Source organism: Pseudorca crassidens, chromosome 10, assembly GCF_039906515.1.
Source record: "Pseudorca crassidens isolate mPseCra1 chromosome 10, mPseCra1.hap1, whole genome shotgun sequence".
NCBI classification, from domain to species: Eukaryota; Metazoa; Chordata; class Mammalia; order Artiodactyla; family Delphinidae; genus Pseudorca; species Pseudorca crassidens.
Window position 1 is genome coordinate 70,168,120 of NC_090305.1, and position 22,851 is coordinate 70,190,970.

General features: G+C 37.9%; 1 protein-coding gene across 12 annotated transcripts in view; it reads left to right on the forward strand.

The window, feature by feature from the left end:
• The window catches only part of DOCK3 (dedicator of cytokinesis 3), a 405,644-nt gene that overhangs the window by 221,762 nt on the left and 161,031 nt on the right, over positions 1-22,851 (forward strand). For all 12 annotated transcript variants that reach the window (XM_067754576.1, XM_067754570.1, XM_067754573.1 and 9 more), the window contains exon 9: positions 641-795. In XM_067754576.1, the coding sequence (XP_067610677.1) occupies positions 641-795 (155 nt within the window). The remainder of the gene's footprint in view (positions 1-640; positions 796-22,851) is intronic.

Consider the following 22,851-nt stretch of genomic DNA (forward strand, 5'->3'; position numbering starts at 1 on the left):
TTCTTTCTTTTACACGATTATAAAATAGAGATGCACCAAGAAATTACTGACTTCTTTTTTTTCTTTTTGATAGTCTTTTATTTTTATTTATTTATTTATTTTTACCACTGACTTCTTGATTGTGACCTAAGGAGCCCTGACCTCCAAGCGGACTTGGCTACTCTCCACTCCTCTGTGCAAATTTACACAAGCACGGTTGAAACAAAGTAGACTGAGAGACTAAAATGAATCAGTCTGAGAAAATAAAAAGGGTATTTAGAATGGTAACTATTACTATCTAACAGTGTAAACGAAATGCATCAGGGTCATGATAGCATCTCCAAGAAGTGACTTTGAAAATGGTTCTCTGGAGAATTTAGATGTTTGTGACCTGGTGGAGATTTTGAGTTCACTTATAAGTTGGAATTACTGTTCCCATATCTCCTTCACTCTGTTTACTTTTCCCAGCTGCATATTTGCCTACCTCAAATCAAGCATATTGACACAATATCTGCTACTAGCAAAGAAAACACTTTCAATCTCCCTTTCTCTCCCTTCAGCAGTATGAGAAGAGTTAGTCATTTAGTTTTAATTTTACTTATGATCAATATAATGAATAACTAAAATATTAGCAATCACTGTTTTTTGCCTTCCTCATTAGGTAGATACAATGCGCCCACGACATGGGGAAACCTGTCGGATACCAGTGCCACATCACTTCTTTCTCAGCCTGAAGAGTTTCACCTACAATACCATTGGGGAAGATACCGATGTCTTCTTTTCCTTATATGATATGAGAGAAGGCAAGCAGATCAGGTAAAAGTTATTAGAAGCTCTGGTGAGGTTGAGACTCTGTATTAGAATGGTGTGTCCTAGATCATAGGCATCTCTGGACTTCAGAGAAGATAGATGCACAGAGGAGGCAAAACAAGATAAAGTGACCTCCTCTTATTTAGCTGAGAGTTTTGCTTCAAATCCCAGTGTACCCTGAAGTCACATATGGCCTCTTTTGTCCCTGTGCCTATTTCCACATGGAAGCTCAAACTCAATCTTGGCCATCACCACCTCAGGGAAAGCAAATGATGCGTCTATTCAATGCCAGAGGAAACACATAGGAGAAACATAGAACAAAGCAAATTCAGCAAAGCGACCCAGCTCTTGAATGCAGGAAGCCCTGGGCTCTGCTTTCCTGCATGTGGGATGGAGAGGGCTCACAAGGAAATAGACTTATGTTGTCCTGTTTGAGGGCAGCCCCGGCCCTCATTGTCCGCCTAGCCCCGTAAAAGGAAGAGCATATTCTGGACAAAAGGGAAAGTTGGCCTGACTCTATCATTCTTCTTTGACTTGGATTGAAGGAGAAGCCACAGAAAGGGGCTGACATGCAGTAGACTGTGTGTCTTAACAGAGCAATGAGACCCTTAAGCATGAGCAACTGCAGTAGTGTTTTTCCCCTTGAAAGGTAGGGAGAAATCAAGGAGACATTCTAGGCTTCTCTTCCTCTAGATGTCAGCAAGGCTCTAAAAGGGTGAGAAGACCTTTGTAGCCAACTTGGAATTTTAGGGAGCCCTGGCTTTTCTCTGTGATTATCTTCCAGGTGTGGCAGAGAGAAAATAAATCTTGGGATACTTTTATGTTGCATGGGAACTTTCTGTGTTAAGACTGCTTTATGGGTTGTTGTTGTTTTACTTAAGATTTGAAAATAACTTACTTTTCTAATTGCGTGCTACATGTGGGAAGATTTTAAATGGAAGTTGTAACAGAGTACAAAAAGAAAGCAGTTAATTTATATGTTCCACAGTGCCTCTAGTCTTGACTATCCCACCCTGCCCCCCCGCCAAATTAAAGCACTGTGCTTCACTTTGGCATAGGAGTAAAATGATATACTCACTGATGAGGGCATGTGGGTTTTCCTTGTCACCAGTGGCTCACAGTATGTGCTTCTAGGAAAGCTGTGGTGGTGAAGGCAACTACAGCTGCTGCACATAGGCAAGACTATAGGCCAGGGCTGCATGGATGTAGATTCTGACTGCTCTTGTTTTTCTACTAGACCAGAGGTTTGTAAACTTTCTTATTTACATTTGTGTGTGGAAGAGTCCTTTTTCTTCAAGCTAAATTTTATAAGAAAGTTCAATAAATGAAACAGATAAAATAGAACTACTCTGCTGATGAAAGGGGAAATAACAGGAATCTCACAATGTCCCTGCCCCTACCTAGTAAGTACCCTGTGGAACCTCTGAAAGTACATGGGTTACAGTTTGAAAACCAGAGCACACTGTTTTGTCATCTCTGAGTGCCAGGGACTATGTCTTCTCTCTCCATGATCCTAGCACCACACACAGTGCCTGTGCCCAGTACATTCTTTATCGGACTTAATGCACAGAGAAGATGCAAGCCCAGTACAGGCACCCCATTGCTCTGGTTTGTAATTCATGCAGGATCATCAGTCCATGCAGTTGTTTTATCTTTGGACTTATTGTTTATAATTTAGTCTCAAGAAACAATAAAACATTTTAAAAGAAGAAATGTAAAAAAAAATTTTTATAGAGTTGCTGGAAATGATTAGGTCATTTAAAATCCCTACATATTAGAGAACTATACAACCTTCACATTCACATAATAAAACTGTAAGATTCTTAGTTGAAAATGTACACTTTCTTTAGTTTTAAGAGTGAATTAACAAGTAGAATTTTAGACATAGGTTTAACCAATAAATGTTCTTTCTTCTTTCCATTAGGATTTGTGTAGTGTGTAAGCCCTTAAAAATTTTAGGTCATTGAGCTGGTATTATCAGATAATTATGCTTTCATTATGATTAATTATCAAATTGGTCGCATATTACTTTTTTGAAGCAGTTGTCAGAAGTCACAAAAGATTAGGGGGATGTATTACATCAGGTGCACAGAGAATAGATACAGAGCAATCAGTTTAATTGTTTCTTCTCCTCAAGATAACTCCTTGAGTGACTATTTTTCCAGTCAAATATTTGTAGTCTGGCCTCCAATCAAATGGTGCTAGTCTAGTGTTCAGTATTGCCAGGACACACTCAACCTCTGTGCCAAAGAACACATGTGAGCGGGGGAACAAGCTAAAGAGAAGACCAGCTATTTCTCTACTCTAAGTCTTATTGCTGATTCCACAGGCAAACCTAGAAGGGCTAAAGTGAATGACAAATTGCCAACCCACATCATGCATTCTGATATATTTTGACTGATGAGTATTAGATGATCTGCTGGAGGGCAGAAGCAGCAGCTGGCAGGGCCTTGGTAGCTCTATTTTTTTGTTTCATTTCATCATTCCAAACAGAATCATAAATACTTAGCCTTGAAATCTAAATCTCTAATTAAGACCTCTCCCCTGAGCTTCAGGTCTCATTTCCTTTTTTCTACCAGACATATGCCCTTAGATGTCCTTCAGACATCCATCAACATTTCTAACCTGCATTCATTTTCTATCCTCACACATATACTTCCTCCTTAAATCAAGTGAAAGGCATTTGCTCAGAGATCCATATCAGAAACTTAGGAGTCCTCTTAGGCTCCTCCCTCTCTATCTCCATCCCTTCTCAGTTAATCACTATATCTTATTAACTTCTATCTCCTAATGCCAATCAAATCACTACCCTCACTTTATCCTCACTGTCACCCCAGATCCTTCACATTTCTCCCCAGATGTAGACTCCCTGAATCTGTCTTCCTACCCTGAGTTATCTTCCACACCACCACCGTACTTCTCTTTTAAAAATACAAACTGTTCATGTCAGCTCCCACTTAGGCTAAAAGCCCTTGTTACTTAGCATGGCATAAAAGGCCCAGCATGATATAATTCTGCCTGTTTCTCTAACCTTATTTCATGCATCCTATTTTACTCCTGATGACTTATTTGGCTTTTTCTAAACATGCCTTGCTCTTTCATGCCTCTCTACCTTTGTTGGCTTGGTAAACTCCTGTTCATTCTTTACAACTCAACTTTATGAAACCTTCCTCATTCTGTTTATGAGTAGAATCAGCCCTGGGGCTTCATTGTGCACATTATGTCACCCTGTACCTAGCTTTATCCCATTACCAGATATTATACTGTAATTATACACATGCATATAGATTTCCCCCACTGGAATGGGAGCTTCCTCGTGTGTTTTTTGTACCATTTTCTCCCCAGTGCTAACCACAGGACTTTGGATATTGGAGCATTAAATAAATAGTTATTGAGTGAATGAATGAATAAATCCATCTATCAAATAAGTACCAGTCAGTCTCCTGTGAATCAAGAAATTTTCATTTAATTGAACAGTTTAGCAAGCATTTGCTGAGGTTTTCTTGTTTGTGGGCCCCTGTAATACCTGCTAGGTATTTTAACTCTAAATCCTGCTAGGATTTAGAGTTAAAAAAAGAAATGTCCCTGCCCCTGAGGAGGTCTGAACAGGGTATTACAGAATTCCTAAAAGATGTGAAACATGTTATTCCCAATTTTAAGTACCAAACAAGCTGAGTGGAAAAGTAAGATGGGCAGATGTCTTATTGACATGTGGCAAGACTTTAAGCACAATAAGAAGTCAGGGAGGTAAATGTAAAATATTTGGCTGATGGGAAGCAGCAGCACAGCACAGGGAGATCGGCTCGGTGCTTTGCCATGACCTAAAAGGGTGGGATAGAGAGGATGGGAGGGAGGCTCAAGAGGGAGGGGATATGGGGACATGTGTATGCATATGGCTCATTCGCTTTGTTGTGCAACATTAACACGGTATTGTGAAGCAATTATACTCCAATAAAGATGTATTAAAAAAAAAAAAAAAGTCAAGGAGGGACTTCCCTGGCGGTCCAGTGGTTAAGACTTTGCCTTCCAATGCAGGGGGTGCAGGTTCGATCCCTGGTTGGGGAGCTAAGATCCCACATGCCTCGCGGCCAAAAAACCAGAACATAAAACAGAAGCAGCATTGTAACAAACTCAGCAAAGACTTTCAAAATAGTCCACATCAAAAACAAAAAATCTTTTAAAAAAACTTCAGGGAAAAACAAACAAAAAATACAACCTATTAAGATAGAAACTTTTATAGAGCTTTTTAAGCTGAAAAAATGAGAAGTCCTATCCAAATCCTGGTTGTTTTATATATTTTTTCTAATCAGTTACATTTCAGACTTTGCTTCATATTTAGGATTAAATTGTATGGTTTGGGAAAGAAATACAGTCAGCTTTGCAATGATATACTGGGAGAGATGACTTATCCTGTCATGGTGAGCTGGATCAGTTGTCACCAGGGTTTTGAATTCAACATTTGAAGAAATATTTTTTTTAAGAGGAAAAGAAGTCAGGGAAGAAAAGGGTCATTGAGAGACTGAGAAGACCTCAAGGGCTCTTGGAGAAAATGAAAGTAGTTGAAAAACAGTGGCCAGGATCCAGATAAGGTATTAACTCATTTGTTCAACAGATATTTATTAAGCATCTACCAAGTATTGCGTTAGGTGCTAGGGACACTGAGGTGAGCAAGAGAGAGATCTGCTTGTCTTCCTGGAGCTTATGATCTAGTAGAGAAACTAACTGTTTCTAGTAGAGAGACCATTAGACACATGATCACATGAATAAGCACATAGTTTAAAAATTGTCATAAGTGCTATAAAGGAAAATCATGCAGTGTGCTGTGAAACCTCATGTAGATTGGAGTGCAGGGAAGGGAGCTCTTATGGCATCCAAACTAAGGCTTAAAGTATGAGTAAGAAAAAAAGAGTGGATAACATGATCTAGGCAGAAGAAGGTCTAGATGCAGGGAAAAACTTTGTACATTCAGAAAACTGGGAGGTAGTCATTGCTGGGGGAATATAGTGAGTGAGGGAAGGGAAGGATATCACAAGAGGCAGTCACAAGAAGAGATAGTCAGGGACCAGATTATGCGGGGCCTTACAGCCATAGAAAGATTTTGGATTTTATTTTAAGTTCAAGAAGAGGAGATATTCAAGTATGAAAAGTAGCAAAAGCAAAAGCTTGAGTTAGAAATAATAAAGACATGAATGCATGTGTGCAGGAAATTGGAAGAGGCTATTAGAGCTAGGAAAAAGTTTATGTTGACAGTAAACTCGAAGTCTTGAATCTGTTTCTTACCCATCTTTGTTCATAGCTCCTTGAACAAAGAAAGAGCTCAGTAAATGGTCAGAAAACAAGTACGAATACAAGATTGAATAGGTTGGAGATAGCCCTGAAAACCCTGTAGACTGATTGAGACTTGATGTATTAGATAAACTGTTCTCAATCCTTGAATGGGGGACTGCCATGTTGAACATGGTGATTTGGGATTATCCCAGTGGCAATATATAGGTTAAACTGGAAAATGGATGAGATGAGTTAGGAGCTGTTGCCGATATGAGTTGATAAGGCCTCAGGATAAGGGGACTAGTACTAAGATTAGAGAAGAAAGGGCATCTTACCATATAAGATGTGGTCCCAGACTCATCACCTCTATAATTTAATTTCCTATCATTTCCCACCTTGATCACTCTACTTTACAATGACCTCCTTGCTATGCCCTAAAATCATAACACGTGTTCCTACCTTAGGGCCTTTCTTTGCACATGCTGTTTCCTGGATAGCCTCATGGTTCTTGCATCCTGACCTTCTTCAGGTTTTTCCTCAAATATCACCCTCTCAGGCTTTTCCTGGCCACCCTGTCTAGAACTGAAACCATCATTACCATCATCTCCCACATACACATGCATACTCTCAATCCTTTCCTTGCTTTATATTTCCCAAGCATTTATTACCATCTAGCATACTAAATAGTTTAATTATTTACCTTTTTTATTGTCTGTGTCTCATCACTGGGCTGCAAGCACCGTGAGAACAGAGGTATTTTTCTCTTTTTTCTTTATTTTTTTAATTGAAGTATAGTTCATTTACAATATTTTTTTAGTTTCAAGTGTACAGCAAAGTGATTCAGTTAAACACACATATATATTCCTTTTTAGATTATTTTCCATTATAGGTTATTATAAGATGTTGAGTATAGTTCCCTGTGCTATATAGTAGGTCATTGTTATTTACCTATTTTATATGAGAACAGAAATTTTTTTATCTTATTCACTAGCAAATCCCTTGAACCTAAGAGAATATTAGCATTTGGTAGGTACTGAAGTTACTTATTGAATGAATAAGTAGTCAACTAGGTATAGCAACAAACTTAGTTATTCCTCTTATCTCTTTTCTCTCTCTCTCTTTTTAAAACATGTAACTCAATGTTTTTCTACCTTGGAGGCAAGGAGAGTGGTACTATAATTATTGAATCCAGCCAAGTGAAAGAAATGTTGAGTTCATTTTGGGCTATGTTGAGTTTGAAGTGATAGCTATACAAACCACATGCTGTATAGTGGGGGCCTCTGGGATGCAGGTAAGGTGTCACAGATGAAGATAAGAATTTTCTTAGGGATAGTTCCTGTGTGCAGAAACAAAGCTATCCAAACCTATTTAAATAGCATGTGAGAAGAGCAGAGGGCAAAACACAGGGAATATTTCAGTCATTAGGAAAACATTTTATGCACCTAACATGCAGCATGCTGTCAGGTAATATAAGAGTTCATTAAAAAAGCAATTTGTTGCATCTGACCCTTGCTACAACCTAAGAAGGGGCACAGTGCCTAGTGGAAAAAAAAAAAAAGAGTTCATTTAAGATTGGGGAAAAAATGCCAGTAAAGGAGAAAACACAATTGAACAAAGCTGAAGGTATACACTTTTTTATTTCAAAATATATTACAGAGCTACAGTAATTAAAATAGGATGGTACTGGCACAAAAACAGACACGTAGACCTATGGAACAGCACAGAGAACCCAGAAATAAACCCACACATGTCCAGTCAACTGATCTTTGACAAAGGTGCCAAGAATACACAATGAGGAAAGAATAGTGTCTGAAATAAATGGTGTTGGGAAAGCTGGATATCCATATGGAAAAGAGTGAAATTTTACCCTTACACTGTACACAAAAATCGACTCAAAATAGATTAAAGACTTAATGTAAGACCTGAAACCATAAAACTCCTAGAAGAAAACACAGGAAAAATGTTTATTGACATTGGCCTTGACAATGATTTTTTGGCTACAACACTGAAAGCATAAACAACAAAAGCAAAAATAGACAAGTGAGATTACATCAAACTAAAACACTTCATTCTGAACAGCAAAGGAAACAATCAACAAAATGAAGGCAGCCTATGAAATGGGAGAAAATTTTTGCAAACCAAAATAATATCCAAATCAGATAAGGAGTTAATACCCAAAATATATAGAGAACAAATAAAATTTAATAACATAAAAACAAACAATCCAATTTTATAACTGGCAGGAGAACTAAACAGACATTTTTCCAAAGAGGGCATCAAAGTGGCCAAGAGGAACATGAAACAATGCTCAACATCATTAATCATCAGGGAGAAGCAAATAAAAACCAAAATGAGATATCATCTCCTACCTGTTAGAATGGCTCAAGGATGTGGTGAAAAGGGAACCCTTAAATACTGTTGGTGGAAATGTAAATTAGTCCAGCCACTATGGAAAACAATATAGAGGTTCCTCAAAAATTAAAAATAGATCTACCATATGATCCAGCAATTCCACTTCTGGGTATATACTCAAAGGAAATAAAAGTGGGATTTTTTTCAATAAAAGTTAATTTTTAAAAAAGTGGGATTTTGATAAGATATATGCATACCCATGTTTATCACAGCATTATTTACAGTAGTCAAGGTACGGAAACAACCCCAATGCCTATCAGTAGATGAATGGATAAAAAGATGTGTTGTATATACACAATGGAATATTATTCAGCCATGAGAAAGGAGAATATCCTGCCATTTTCAACAATAAGGATGAAACTTGAGCACATTATGCTAAGTGAGTTAAGTCAGACAGAGAAAGTATTATATCACTTGTATGTGGAATCTAAAAAAGTCAAACCTGTGAAAAAACAGAGTAAAATGGTGGTTACCAGGAGATGGAGGAGCAGGGGTGGGGGATAAAATTGGTGGTGTTTAAGGGTATGAACTTATAAGAAGTAGTAAATAAGCCATGGGGATTTAAACACAGTATAATTAATAAAGGACAATAATATTGCACCATAATGATATAATATGCTAAATATTTCTTCAGTGGTAATCATATTACAATATATAAATGTATCAAAGTAACACACTGTATACCTTAAGTTTATAAAATGTATCATGTCAAATTTATCTAATTTTTTAAAAAAGATAAATGTTGGGGAGTATGTGGAGAAAAGGAAACTTTTATTTTTACATCTTTATTAGAGTATAATTGCTTTACAATGGTGTGTTAGTTTCTGCTTTATAACAAAGTGAATCAGTTATACATATACATATGTTCCCATATCTCTTCCCTCTTGCGTCTCCCTCCCTCCCACCCTCCCTATCCTACCCCTCCAGGCGGTCACAAAGCACCGAGCTGATCTCCCTGTGCTATGCGGCTGCTTCCCACTAGCTATCTACCTCACGTTTGGTAGTGTATATATATGTCCATGCGTACACTGTTGGTAATGTAAACTGATGCAGCCACTATGGAAAACAGTATGGAGGCTCCTCAAAAAAAAAAGAAAATAGATGTATCATATGATCCAGCAATCCCACTTCTGGGAATATATCCAAAGGAATTGAAATCAGGATCTCAAAGAGATAGCTGCAGTCCCATGTTCACTGCAGCATTATTTACAACAGCCAAACAAGGAAGCAACCTCAGTGTCTATTGGTGAGTGAATGCATAAATAAAATGTAGCATATACATAAAATGGGATATTGTTTAGCCTTTAAAAAGAGGGAAACTCTGCCATTTGCAACAAGATGGGTGAACTTTGAGGGTATTGTGCTTCATGAAACAAGCCAGACATAGAAGGACAAATAATACATAATACCGCTTATATGAGGAATCTAAAATAGTCAGACTCAAAGGAGGAGAGAGTAAAATGATGGTTGCCAGAGCCTAGGGAGAGGGGAAAATGGGGAGATATTAGTTAAGGGTAGTACAAACTTTCATTTATAGCAGGTGAATAAATTCTAGAGATCTACTATATGGCATGGTGCCTACAGTTAGCAATACTGTATTGCACACTTAAAAATTTGCTAAGAGTTTAGATCTTTTGTTAAGTATTCTCATTTCACACTATAAGTAGATGATGATAATAATAGAATGGGAAGAAACTTTTGGAGATGATGAATATGTTTATGACTTAGACATAACATTGTGGTGATGGGTTCAGAGGTGTATATTTATCTCCAAACTCATCCAGTTGTATACATTAAATATATATAGCTTTTTATTTGTCAATTGTACCTCAGTAAAGTGGTTTTAAAAAAAGAAATGCTGGGAGATGTGAATTTTCCTAGCAAGTGTTCACCTAATATAAATGCAAGACTTACTAAAATGTATATGTATTTTCTGTATCATCACATAACGAGTATGACAAACATTATGCAGATTTGCCCCACTTATGCTCTGAAACAGAATTTTCTAAGACAATCTATAATAACATTATAGGCAAATAAAATTGTCTTTTTTTGAAGTTAAAAAAAAAGAAGAAATTACTCTCCTGTTTGTTTTTTAATGACATTTATCACCTTCTACATTCTACATAGTTTAGTCATTTATTGTGCTTATCACTTATTATCTGTTTCCTCATTTTGTGTTTCCTGGACAGAGAGGGATGTATTTTGTTCACTAAGGTACTCAAGTGCCTGGAACAGTGCTTGTCACCTAGTAAGTGCTCAATAAGTGTTTGTTGAATAAATGAGTGTAACTATCCAGAATGTTGCAAAGAGATAAAAAGGAGATGAAAAATATGAAAGAGAAATTAAGGAACATGGAGGATAGAATGAGAGAGGGTAATAAACATCTAATCAGAATCACAGACAGAGAAAAGAAAAAAAAGGAGAAGATATACACCAAGAGATAATGGCTGATAATTTTTCATCACTGATGAAAGACAAGAAGATACAAATATAAAGCTACTTATTTGCTTTTGCTCTCACAGGATTCCTCTTTGGGAGCAATGTACTCTCTGACTGTTGTCAGAGGCAAGCCAAGGTTGTTAAATAGAACTTGTCCTCATTTCCATCACTTCACTCTATGGTAGTGGTAAATTTACGACATCCAAGGTGGGCCAAAATGCTTTACAATTTTTAAAAAAAATTTTTTTCCTTTTTAAAAAATAATTTTTCTGGCTGCTTTGGGTCTTCGTTGCTGCGCACGGGCTTTCTCTAGTTGTGGCGAGCAGTGCTTCTCAGTGCGGTGGCTTCTCTTGTTGCGGAGCACGGGCTCTAGGCCTGCGGGCTCAGTAGTTGTGGCTCATGGGCTTTAGAGTGCAGGCTCGGTAGTTGTGGCACACGGGCTTAGTTGCTCCGCGGCATGTGGGATCTTCCTGGACCAGGCTCAAACCCGTGTCCCCTGCATTGGCAGGCGGATTCTTAACCACTATGCCACCAGAGAAGTCCCCCAAAAGCTTGTATTCTTAACAAATATAGTATAACTTGGGAAAAGACATGAAGCCCACTGATGGTTTATGGTATCTTGATAAAAGAAGGTTTCACCACCAACAGCAACAAAAACACATTTAAACTATTTGACTTTTGAAAACACTATAGCACATAGATTCAGTTACATTTTGAATGAAAAAAAATAAAGGTATTCACAGAATAAATCCTTAGATTCTCTAACCCAATTTAGAGTCACATGTGAATTTAAATACTGTCAAGGACTGCCATTGACAGAGCACCCTTATGGAAGAGTCATGGTATAGCTGTTCCTTTGGCTGCTTCCAAATACTGGCCTTTGTGGGCAGCTGCCCAAACATTGCCTGAGAGTTTGTCAGCAAACGGATGACTTCATGTGCCCCTTAATTTTTTGATTGAAGTATAGTAGATTTACGTTTCAGGTGTACAGCAAAGTGATTCAGTTGTATATATTTATATATATTCTTTTTTTTTATAAGATATTGGATATAGTTCCCTGTGCTGTACTTGTTTTTTTTTAATCTATTTTATATATAGTAGTGTGTATCTGTTAATCCCAAATTCTAATTTATCCCTCCCTTCCCTTGCTCCTTTGGTAACCATAAGTTTGTTTTCTGTGTCTGTGAGTCTATTTCTGTTTTGTACATCAGTTCATTTGTATCATTTTTCTAGGTTCCACAAAAAAGTGATACCATATGATATTTGTCTTTCTCTGACTTAGTTCACTTCATATTATCATCTCTAGGTCCATCCATGTTGCTGCAAATGGCATTATTTCATTCTTTTTTATGGCTGAGTAGTATTCCATTGTGTGTGTGTGTGCGTATATATGTGTGTGTGTGTATATATATATGTATATATATATATATACACATATATATATACACACCACACCTTCTTTATCCATTCATCTGTCAGTGGACATTTAGGTTGCTTCTATGTGCTGCTGTGCCCCTCAATTTTGCTGCACATCTCCTCCACGTTTACACTCTGGTTGTCAACAAACCAGGTCATTGGCAAATTGCCGGCCCCCAAATAAAGAAAAACAAATGAATTATGTTTTCAGTTTAGGATGCTAGAAAAAGAAGAAGTAAACTTAAAGAAAGTAGAAGAAGAAAAATAATATAATTATAGAACTTAAAGAAATAAACAGTAGATAGAGCAGAAGCTAACACAACATTGTAAATCAACTATACTCCAATAAAAATTGAAATAAAAAAAGAAACAATAGAAAGGATCAATAAAATAAAAACTGATTCTCTGAAAAAAGAAACTTTAAAAAAGTAGACACACCAGTAGCAAGAGTAATCGAGAAAAAAGATAAACTATAAATACTAAAAATTATATGGAAAACATTTTTAAATTGAGGTAAGATTCACGTAACATAAAATTAACCATTTTAAAGTAAACAGTTGAGTGGCATTTACTATATTCACAATGTTGTTCAACCACCACCTCTGTCTAGATCCAAAACATCATCACCCCAAAAGGAAGCCATGAACCTGATGAACAATTGTTCCTCATTCTCCTCCCCACCCCACCCCTCTCCCTAGCCCCTGACAGCAGCCATTCTCATTCCATCACTGTGGATATATCTATTCTGGATATTTCATGTAAATGGAATCATACAATGTGTGACCTTTTACATCTGAATTATTTCACTTGTCATAATGTTTTTAAGGTTTACTCATGTTGTAGCATGCATCAGTACCTCATTTCTTTATATGCCTGAATAATACTTCATCTTATGGACATGCCACAATTTGTTTATCCATCCATTCGTTGGTAGGCAGTTATGCTGTTTCTACCTTTTGGCTATAGTGAATAGTGCTACTATGAACATGTATGTATGTGTACTTGTTTGAATGCCTGTCTTCTATTTTTTTAGGTATATATCTAAGAGTGGAGCTGCTGAATTATACAGTAATTCTATGTTTAGCTTTTGAGGAACTGCCAAACTGTTTTCCATAGCAGCTGAACCATTTTACATTCCTGCCAGCAATATATGAGGGTTCCAGTTTATGCACATCCTCATCAGTGCTTGCTATTTTCTGGGGGTTTTCCCCATTGTGGTTTGATTTGCATTTTCATGATGACGAATGACGTGAGCATCTTGTCATGTGTTTGTTGACCATTTGTGTATCTTCCTTGGAGAAATGTGTAGTCAAGTTCTTTGCCCATTTTTAATTGGATTATTTGTTTGTCTTTTTGTTCAGTTGTAAAAGTTCTTTATATTTCCTAGATACTAAACCCTTATCAGAGATACGATTTCCAAATATTTTTTTCTTCCTGTAGGTTGTTTTTTTTCTCTTTCTTGGTGATGTTGATGCACAACACTTTTTAATTTTGATGAAGCCTACAGTATCAGTTTTTTCTTTTGTTGCTTGTGCTTTTGGTATCATAGAACACATTTTTAAAATTGTGTATGTATACTATGACCAATCTGATACCAATAAACTTGTGCTCATATGTATAAGAATGTTACTTTTGTAATAGCAAATATTTTAAGGCAGTCTAAGTGTTCATAAGAAGAGAAATGACTAGATAAATAATAGTGTAACCTTTGAAAAAATTGAGGTGAAAATAAGTGAGAGAGGGACTGAATTAGGTTTCTATTGTTGCATAACAAATTACAACAAATTTAATGGATTTTAAAATTTCCCATCTTTTAGTTCATAGTTCTGTAGGTTAGAAGGCATTTCTGGGTTCTTTGTTCACGATATCACAAGGCTGAAATCAAAGTGTCAACTGGGCTGTGTTTTAATTTAAAAGCTCTAGGGGAAAATTTGCTTCCAAGTTCATTGGTTGTTGTTGGCAGGATTCAGTTTCTTACAGTTGTGGGACTGAGGTTCAGTTTCCTTGCTGGCTGTCAGCTGAGAGCTGCTCTTATCTCCTAAAGGCCACCTGCCTTTCTTGCTATGTAGCCCCCTCCATCTTCAGGTTAGCAATAGTGCAGTGAATCCTTTCCATGCCGTGAATCTCTTACTTCCTTTTCTGCAATTAGTGGGAGAAAATTTGTCACTTTTAAAGGACTCATGGGGTTAGGTCAGGCTCACCCACATAATCTCCCTGTTTTATGGTCAACTGTGCCATATAACATAACCTAATTATGGGACTAAAAGTCACCATACTTACAGTCCCAGGGATTATACAGCCCTGGGATTATTGGGGGGGAAATTTAGGGGACCATTTTAGAATTCTGCCTACAACAGAGACTATTTCTAAATACATAAACATGTTCTATATATGAAAGAAAGTTAATGAGATATTGTTCAGTGAAAACAGCAAGTTTACAACTGTATGTATAGTATTATTCTGTGGGGAAAAACTACATACATCTATATGTGTATAATGTATATTTGTATTATAATTATTAATTTTTTAAAAGACTAAAATTTTTAAAAATAATCCTTGAACTGACAGATATTTGATGTTTTGGTAGTAATTCTTTTTTTAAAGTAGCTGGCAACAATCTTAAGGGAAAGACAGTTATAAAAAAATATAGCAGGGCTTCCCTGGTGGCGCAGTGGTTGAGAGTCCGCTTGCCGATGCAGGGGACACGGGTTCGTGCCCCGGTTTGGGAAGATCCCACATGCCGCGGAGCGGCTGGGCCCGTGAGACATGGCCACTGAGCCTGTGAGTCCGGAGCCTGTGCTCCGCAACGGGAGAAGCCACAGCAGTGAGAGGCCCGCATACCGGGGGGAAAAAATATATATATATATATATCTCAAATATTGGTTTTGCCGTATGAGGAGAAAAATAAGAAAAAAAATTTCTCAGTTATACTTCTCCCCTTCTTCAAGCCTTCTGGCTTGGCAATCCAGAATAAACATCTGCTTGCTTTTGAGTGATAATGGAGTAAGAAGAGGACAAAGCCTATAAATGGCTAGAATTTTAAATGTCCTTTATATTTTTTCCCTAATATCATGAATTCCCTTCTATGAGGAACTCATTGCCTTTGTTAAAAAATATTTTTCTATTAAGAAAAAGAAAGAAAATATTTTTCTGTATACACATTATGAGTGTTAACTGTTATCTTAAATCTATTTAATAATTACCTCCTCAAAATCGTATAAAGAATATTCTTTTAGAAAAGAATTTGTGTTTTGATCTTTATTTGCTTCTATATGGATACTGTTATCTTTTATGTGAATTTCCTTTTTCACAGGAGGAGTATTATTGTTTAACTAATTTTCTCTATGCTACTGGTGTGCCTGTTAATATGCTTGATTCTCTCGCTGGCCCTCTACATATTTAGCAGAGTGCTCTAAAGCCTCTGGGTGCTAGTGATTGATTTTATCACTCAACCGGCTTTCCCTAAGGAGTCTTCAGTATGCCAGGTTTTTCTCCTAGGCCTTGGGAATACAAAGTTGCCCTCAGAAACTTAACCTCTCTTGATTATCATGTGAAAGCACTTACGTTAGCCATCTTTTCATGGATTCTGTGCAAAGCAAGCCAAAAGCCTCATTTCTAATTCTCCTGGAGTTTAGTCAGCATTCAAAATACCCTTGCGTAGAATGAACTTTTTCTTGAAAATCAGCTGCCTCTGTAATTGAAATAGAGGGTTCTGCCTGAGAGGCAAGCTTTCTACCCAAAAGAGATAATCTGCCTCTGAAAATCTCAGGTACCCCTAGAGAGAAATTTTCTTTTAAAATGATGGCAGAGAACTTTGTTAATTAAATCAAACAATTTTTCTTTTCTCTGCAAAAGAGGTCATGTCTTACAATGCAACTGGAGCTTATTTGTGGGAGCTCAGGCAGCCAGTGAAGGACCTGCACATCAGTCTTGGTCCTTCCACTCAGGGCCCCAAAGTTACACAGGTATGGTCTAACCTGTCTTAACTTTGTCTGGGACATAGACTCCAGCCCACTACCCAACATTCCCCCAAGGATTTTCTGTCACTCCCAGCAGGAATAAGAGAAGCTAATACCCTGACTCTGGTGATTATCAACATCACTTTCTTTTCCTACCCTGCTCTCATTGTCAATATGCATACCTTCCCTGGAAATTACAAAGATCTAGAGAAATTAAAAATTAGCTCACTCTCTCACACAAAGAAAGCCCGGAACGTGTGCCCTATGGATAGAGAAGCCAACGCGTGAATATTTAAGTGAAACCGTTTATAATCTATTGTCTTATAAGTTTTCTCTTTTAAGAATATATCTTTCTAATATAACACAAAACTGAAAATATAGACAGAATGAATGCAAATGCAGTTTAAAGCTAAATATATTTCATTTCAGTGCCCAGGCTAACTCAACATGTTTCTACATACATGCCCAAGGTATCATATCTTGCTCTGAAACATTACAGTGAAAATCTGCTTAGAGATAGACAAGTTGAAACTTTCATTTTAGATATGTACCTTGGCCTGTGGTTAATGTGTCTTTTTTCATCTGAGAATAAGGTCAGAAATTGCTCTTCTGTATGTGCCATCGTTTCATTATGTTCAGAGTCTAAGTATCAGGCTGGGGAAATTTTTTAATACAATGTCCTACAGAGTCGGGACAAAAACAGTAAAAGAAGTGGTCAGGCTTCTTTAAGAAGTTCTTTGTTTACAAGAAATTTGCTTTCTACTCTGTCTAGACCATGACACACAGTGCAAAGTAGAATAGAATAACTAATGCTACTGACAGAAGTTTGGAAAAATCCTCTGCCTAGAAAGGAGTGTGGAAAATTACGGGTATCAGAGGTAGAAGTTATAGTGGATTGATATAGTCAGATGTTTATTTTTCACCTATTATGTGCTCCCATTGGTATAGGCTCTAGAGACATGGCAGTGAGGAAAACACACAAAAATTCCTGTCCTTGTGAAACTTGTATTCTGGTAGGGGGAGTCAATCAATAAATATAACAAAGAGTAAATTGTAGAGTGTATGGAGGGATAAATGATATAGAATAGAAAAAGTTAAAGTATGAAGGAGGATTTGCTATTTTGAATAAGGTGTTCAGGGTAGGCCTTACTGAGCAGGTGAACATACCATGGGGCTATCTTCCAGGGGAGAGACCTTTTTTCTACCATCTTCTCATCCTTGGATCTCAAAATGACTTCCAAATTAATGAGGTGGACCAAGGGATGAAATTACAACCAGCCTTCTCACCCCTGGTCACTTAAAGATAAATTAGGAAACTAGATAGGAGGCCTTTGCAGTAATCCAAATGGGAGATGATGATGGTTTGGACTTGGGCTTTTTTTTTTTTTTGAGGTAGAACTGTGCTGGTTTCATTTCTGGTATGGTGGAGTGACCTCCTAACAGGCCAGCCCTCCAACACTTAACTGTTAACAGTGGGTAAAATCCAGAAAAACAGCCATGTTAGGGTTCTGCTGAATGAACAGAAGCAGCAGATTTTGGAGGGGTAAAAACTTGGAGAAAGGGACCAACACAGGGTGAGTGTCCTGTTTTTGTGGTTTTGGTCAGAGCTGTACTCTCAACATAGCATGGGGTAGCTAAAACTCTAATAGAAGCCTGCCATATTTTTAGCCTGAGGAACCAAGAGATGGAGCTTGGGGCTTGAAGGGAATCCTGGGAAAGATAGAGCAGGAGATGGAGAATCCCAGATGTTATATATCACCTCTGCCCATGTCACTGGCTGATCCCTGAATCACACATATGCAGGACAAACTCAAAGCAGCTAGCAACTAAGACTAAAAGAAAACTGAGGGACTTCCCTGGTGGCGCAGTGGATAGGACTCCACGCTCCCAATGCAGGGGGGCTAGGTTTGATCCCTGGTCTGGGCACTGGATCCCACGTGCATGCTGCAACTGAGGAGCCTGCCTGCCGCAACTAAAGACAACTAAGACCTGGTGCAACCAAGTAAATAAATAAATATTTTAAAAAATAAAGAAAGAAAAGAAGAGAAAACTGAAGTTTAACCTGCCATCAGTCACAGGAGAAACAGATTACAGATTAAGTCTAACCAAGTTAATTTCCTATTAAAACAAAAATACTAACTGACCCTCTTCAGAAGACTGTAAGAGAATCCAGTGTCTCCACAGCATAACAACTACAATGTCCAGAGTACAATCCAAAATTATGGGACATACAAAGAACATGGAAAATATGACCCAATCTGAGGGGAAAAGACAGTCAACAGAAGCCAACCCTGAGGTAACTCAGATGTTGAAATTATCAGACAAGGATTTTAAAGGAGCTATTATAACATGTTCAGTGAATGAAAAGATAGTAAAAATCTCAACAGAAAAATAGGAAATACTTCTTAATACCAAATGAAATTTTAGAACTGAAAAATACAGCATCTATATTAGGGATATCAGGAATAAAAATATCACCAGATGAGATTAATTGAACCATGAAATGATAGTAGAGAGAATCTTTGAATTTGAATATCAATATAAGTTATCCAATCTAAAGAAAGAAAAATATTAAAGCCAAACTTAATCAACAAAGCCTTAGGGTTACAGTTTCAAAAGGCCCATATTGGAATTTCAGAAGGAAAAGAGAGAAAGAATGGGGCAAAAAAAAAATTTAAAGAAATGATGGCATGTAACTTCCCAAATTTTGTGAAAGACATAAACTTACATATTCAAGAAGCCTGTCAAACACCAAACAGATTAAATATGACACATCGTAGTCTAACCAGAATTCTTAAAAGTAGCTAGTAAAAAATGACACATTGCATGCATGGGAACAACAGTCAAGTGATCATGGGCTTTTTATCAGAAACTGCGGAGTCCAGAACATAATAGGAGAATATCTTTAAACATCTTTAAAGTATCTTTAAAGAAGATACTTTGTTCATCTTTAAAGAAGGACAAACAAACACAAAGTTACATATTTAATGAAAAAAATCTTTCAAGAATGAAGACAAAATAAAGACATTTTCAGATAAAGGAAAACTAAGAGAATTTGTCACCAGCAGAATTGCACTTTAAGACTTGCTAATGGAAGTTCTCCAGGCTAAAAAAAGAATCAGAGGGAAGCTCAGATCCTCAGAAATGAATGAAGAACATTGGAAATGGTAAATATATGGATAAATATAAAAGACTGTTTGTCTCTTTATTTAAAAAATACATGACTGTGTAAAATAAAAATACCATTTCCGGGCTTCCCTGGTGGCGCAGTGGTTGAGAGTCCGCCTGCCGATGCAGGGGACACAGGTTCGTGCCCTTGTCCGGGAAGATCCCACATGCCGCGGAGCAGCTAGGCCCGTGAGCCATGGCTGCTGAGCCTGTGCGTCCGGAGCCTGTGCTCCGCAATGGGAGAGGCCACAACAGTGAGAGGCCTGCGTACCGCAAAAAAACAAAACAAAACCATTTCCTTTTTAAAAAAATTTTATTTATTTTGACTGTGTTGGGTCTTCGTTGCTGCGCGCGGGCTTTCTCTAGTTGCAGCGATCGGGGGCTACTCTTCGTTGCGGTGCGCAGGCTTCTCATTGTGGTGACTTCTCCTGTTGCGGAGCACGGGCTCTAGGTGCGCGGGCTTCAGTAGTTGGGGCACGTGGCCTTAGTTGCTCCGCAGCATGTGGGACCTTCCCAGACCAGGGCTCGAACCCGTGTCCCCTGCATTGGCAGGTGGATTATTAACCACTGAGCTGCCAGGGAAGCCCCCAAAATACCATTTTCTTGAGGGTATTCTAACGTATATACATGTTGTACATATGACAACTATAGCAGAAAGGATGGGGAAGGTGTTAATTTAACCTCTGCAGTTGCAAGGTTTCTACATTTTTTGAAAAAATGGGAAAATATTAACTTGAAATTGACTGTGAGAAGTTAAGGATGTGTAAAATAATGCAAAGAGATACAGCTAAAAAGTCAGTAGATAAATGGAATTCTAAAATCTACCCAATAACAGAAGATTCCTGAACTGTTTTGGTTCTTTCTTTCCTCACATTCTAAAGTACATGTTCATAGTGTCTGAGGAGCCAAATCCACACTAAGAGAGTATGATTTCAGGTATCATTCAAAACGGTAATGAATTGCCTCAGTGGCTAAATTTAATTAGTCTTTCTTAGAAAATTGCTATACAGTAGAGATCAAAATTATCAAGACAGCAGAGAAGGGCTTCCCTGGTGGCGCAGTGGTTGGAAGGATTCATTCCAACCATCCTGATCCAACAGATCATTTAACTGCTTTTGTCTTCTCAAATACAACTACTGCAGATGGCAGTCTGCTAAAAACCAGTAGACAGTGTCTACCAGAGATGTCAGAGGCCAGGTTGGGATATCCACTGATCACCACTAAGGGCTTTAGTAGTGATCAAAATTATTCAGACACCTGTTAAAGACAGGCAGACTTTATTCAGGACCATTGCAATAGGTATAAGGACCACTACAGTACAGCCTGTCAGTAGAGGAGGGAGATTGGGCTCAACCGTGACTACAATAAGAGAAAGTCGGAATTTATAAACAAAGAGCAGGGTACGAGTTAGTGGGTTGACAGTTACTAAAAAGAAACATCAGGGGTTGGGGGGATTCTGACTAGACCAACCTAACAGGATTCTTGCTGAAGGCAGGCCAAGGTGATCAGACGTCACTTGAGGGTGATGGGGAGAGTCTGACTGATAGAGGAGGGTCAGATATTGAAGGTGGAGGATTCTGGCTAAACCAATGTAGCAGCGTTCTTGCTAAAATTAGATAACGCAGAGAAGGACATTGGACTCTAAAAGTTCAGGTGTAGTTGAAAAACTCAGAGGAGCCTGACTAGAGTTTGGGCAAGGAGAGAATCTGTCAGCTTCCTTCTCAAAATGTACAGTCTGATTTTGGCCAAAGAATGTCTGACCTAGTACCTGTTGTGTTCCTGATCAAGAGAATCCCTGCCCTCAGAGAAGCACAACTGGCAAATGTGTAAACAAGACAGCTTCAGGTACTACTACAGCTAAGGAGACTGCTTTGTAAGAGGAAATTCCATAGCCCTGAGTATTCTGTGAAGGCTTTTTGAGCCAGGTGATGAACAAAGCTTGGGGAAATAATCTGTCAGGAAGCATTTAAAGGTGTGAGAGTGGAAGTCCCATGATTCAGTGAACTGACAGTAGGCTAACAGCCCTTTCTTCCAGAGAGGTGCGTAGACTTTTCTGTGCAAGGGGACTTCTACTTTTCAGACACATGTAGTGCCAGCTAGGGCCTGCTCTTTTCTTAGGCTATTGAAGGTTCCCTTCTTCTTGCTGCTCTTGCCAACTCTGATACCAACACAAACTAACTTCTTTTATCATTCTAAATCTCAGATTTGCAAGTACAACTTAAGATGTTCCAGAATAGTGGATGAAAGAAAATATGAAAAGATGAAAGAAAATACTGGATTGAAGTTTGCTGTTCCTTTCAAAAAGCTTTATTGTTGTTAAAATATATTTAGCTGGGAGAGATTTTAACTAATATGTGTTTCTCTGGAAACCAGATGATTAGAGAAACAGCTTAACTGTAAGACCTGTGGCTGCTGTCCTTAGAGTCACAATCCTGATGGATCTCTGGGGCTACGTGTCCTGAGACACAACTTAGAGCGATTGGAAGTGTTTCTGTCAGAACTAGAGGCATTTCCTCACAAACTAGGGGTTATTTTCTCTGCCTTCACAAAGCAATGTAAGATATCTGCCTGGATTGATATCTGAAGTTATTAGAGATCATCTCAAGACAGACCAAGATTTTAAAAATGAAATCTTTGAATCCTCACATGGAAGTGGAAAAACACTAGGTGCTAGATTCTGTCAGCAGATCAGTCAGTGCATCAAGATTGTGTTTTGAAGGATGTGTTATGTGCTGTTTAAAAGCAAACAATTGAGACTCATGAGAGAGAATGGAAAACTGAGCATTGGATGTGTAGGCTTAGTGTCCATGGAGCAAGATGAATGGCTGTTGTTAGGGTAACTAGAAATCAGACACAAAGGAAGAGAAGAAATAGTGGAGAAATAGCACAAATGGGGAACTCTGAGACTGATTTGATCCTTTGCAGTATGTGGGAACCAGGAAAGTCCACACTTGGACTTACTAGACAAAGCTAAATGGTATGAGAGGAAAATGAAAATTTAGAATTTCAAATTCAAAATATAAACAGTTACAAGTTTTAAGAAAATCAGTTCTTTAGTAGAAAACAGTAGAGAATATTTTGTCACAACACTCCTGTGTAAACTTACTTTATCTTAATATGGCATCTAAAGATGTGGCTGCTGCTTTCTGAGGGAACACTGCAAGTAGCTTTCCCTCTGAGCACGTTTAGAGCAGAGACTCATGTGGAAATAGATCCTGCTAGTAGTTTACCTTGAACTCAATTATTATTAACACTCCTAGCACCTTCCCCCAAAAGCCATATTACACTTTATATGGACTCTTCAAATCAAAGTTGTAAAACTCTATTAAATATCTACCTGATTGTTACCCTTCAGTTTTGAACCTAAACACATTAAAAAGTAGGTTTTTCTTTCAAG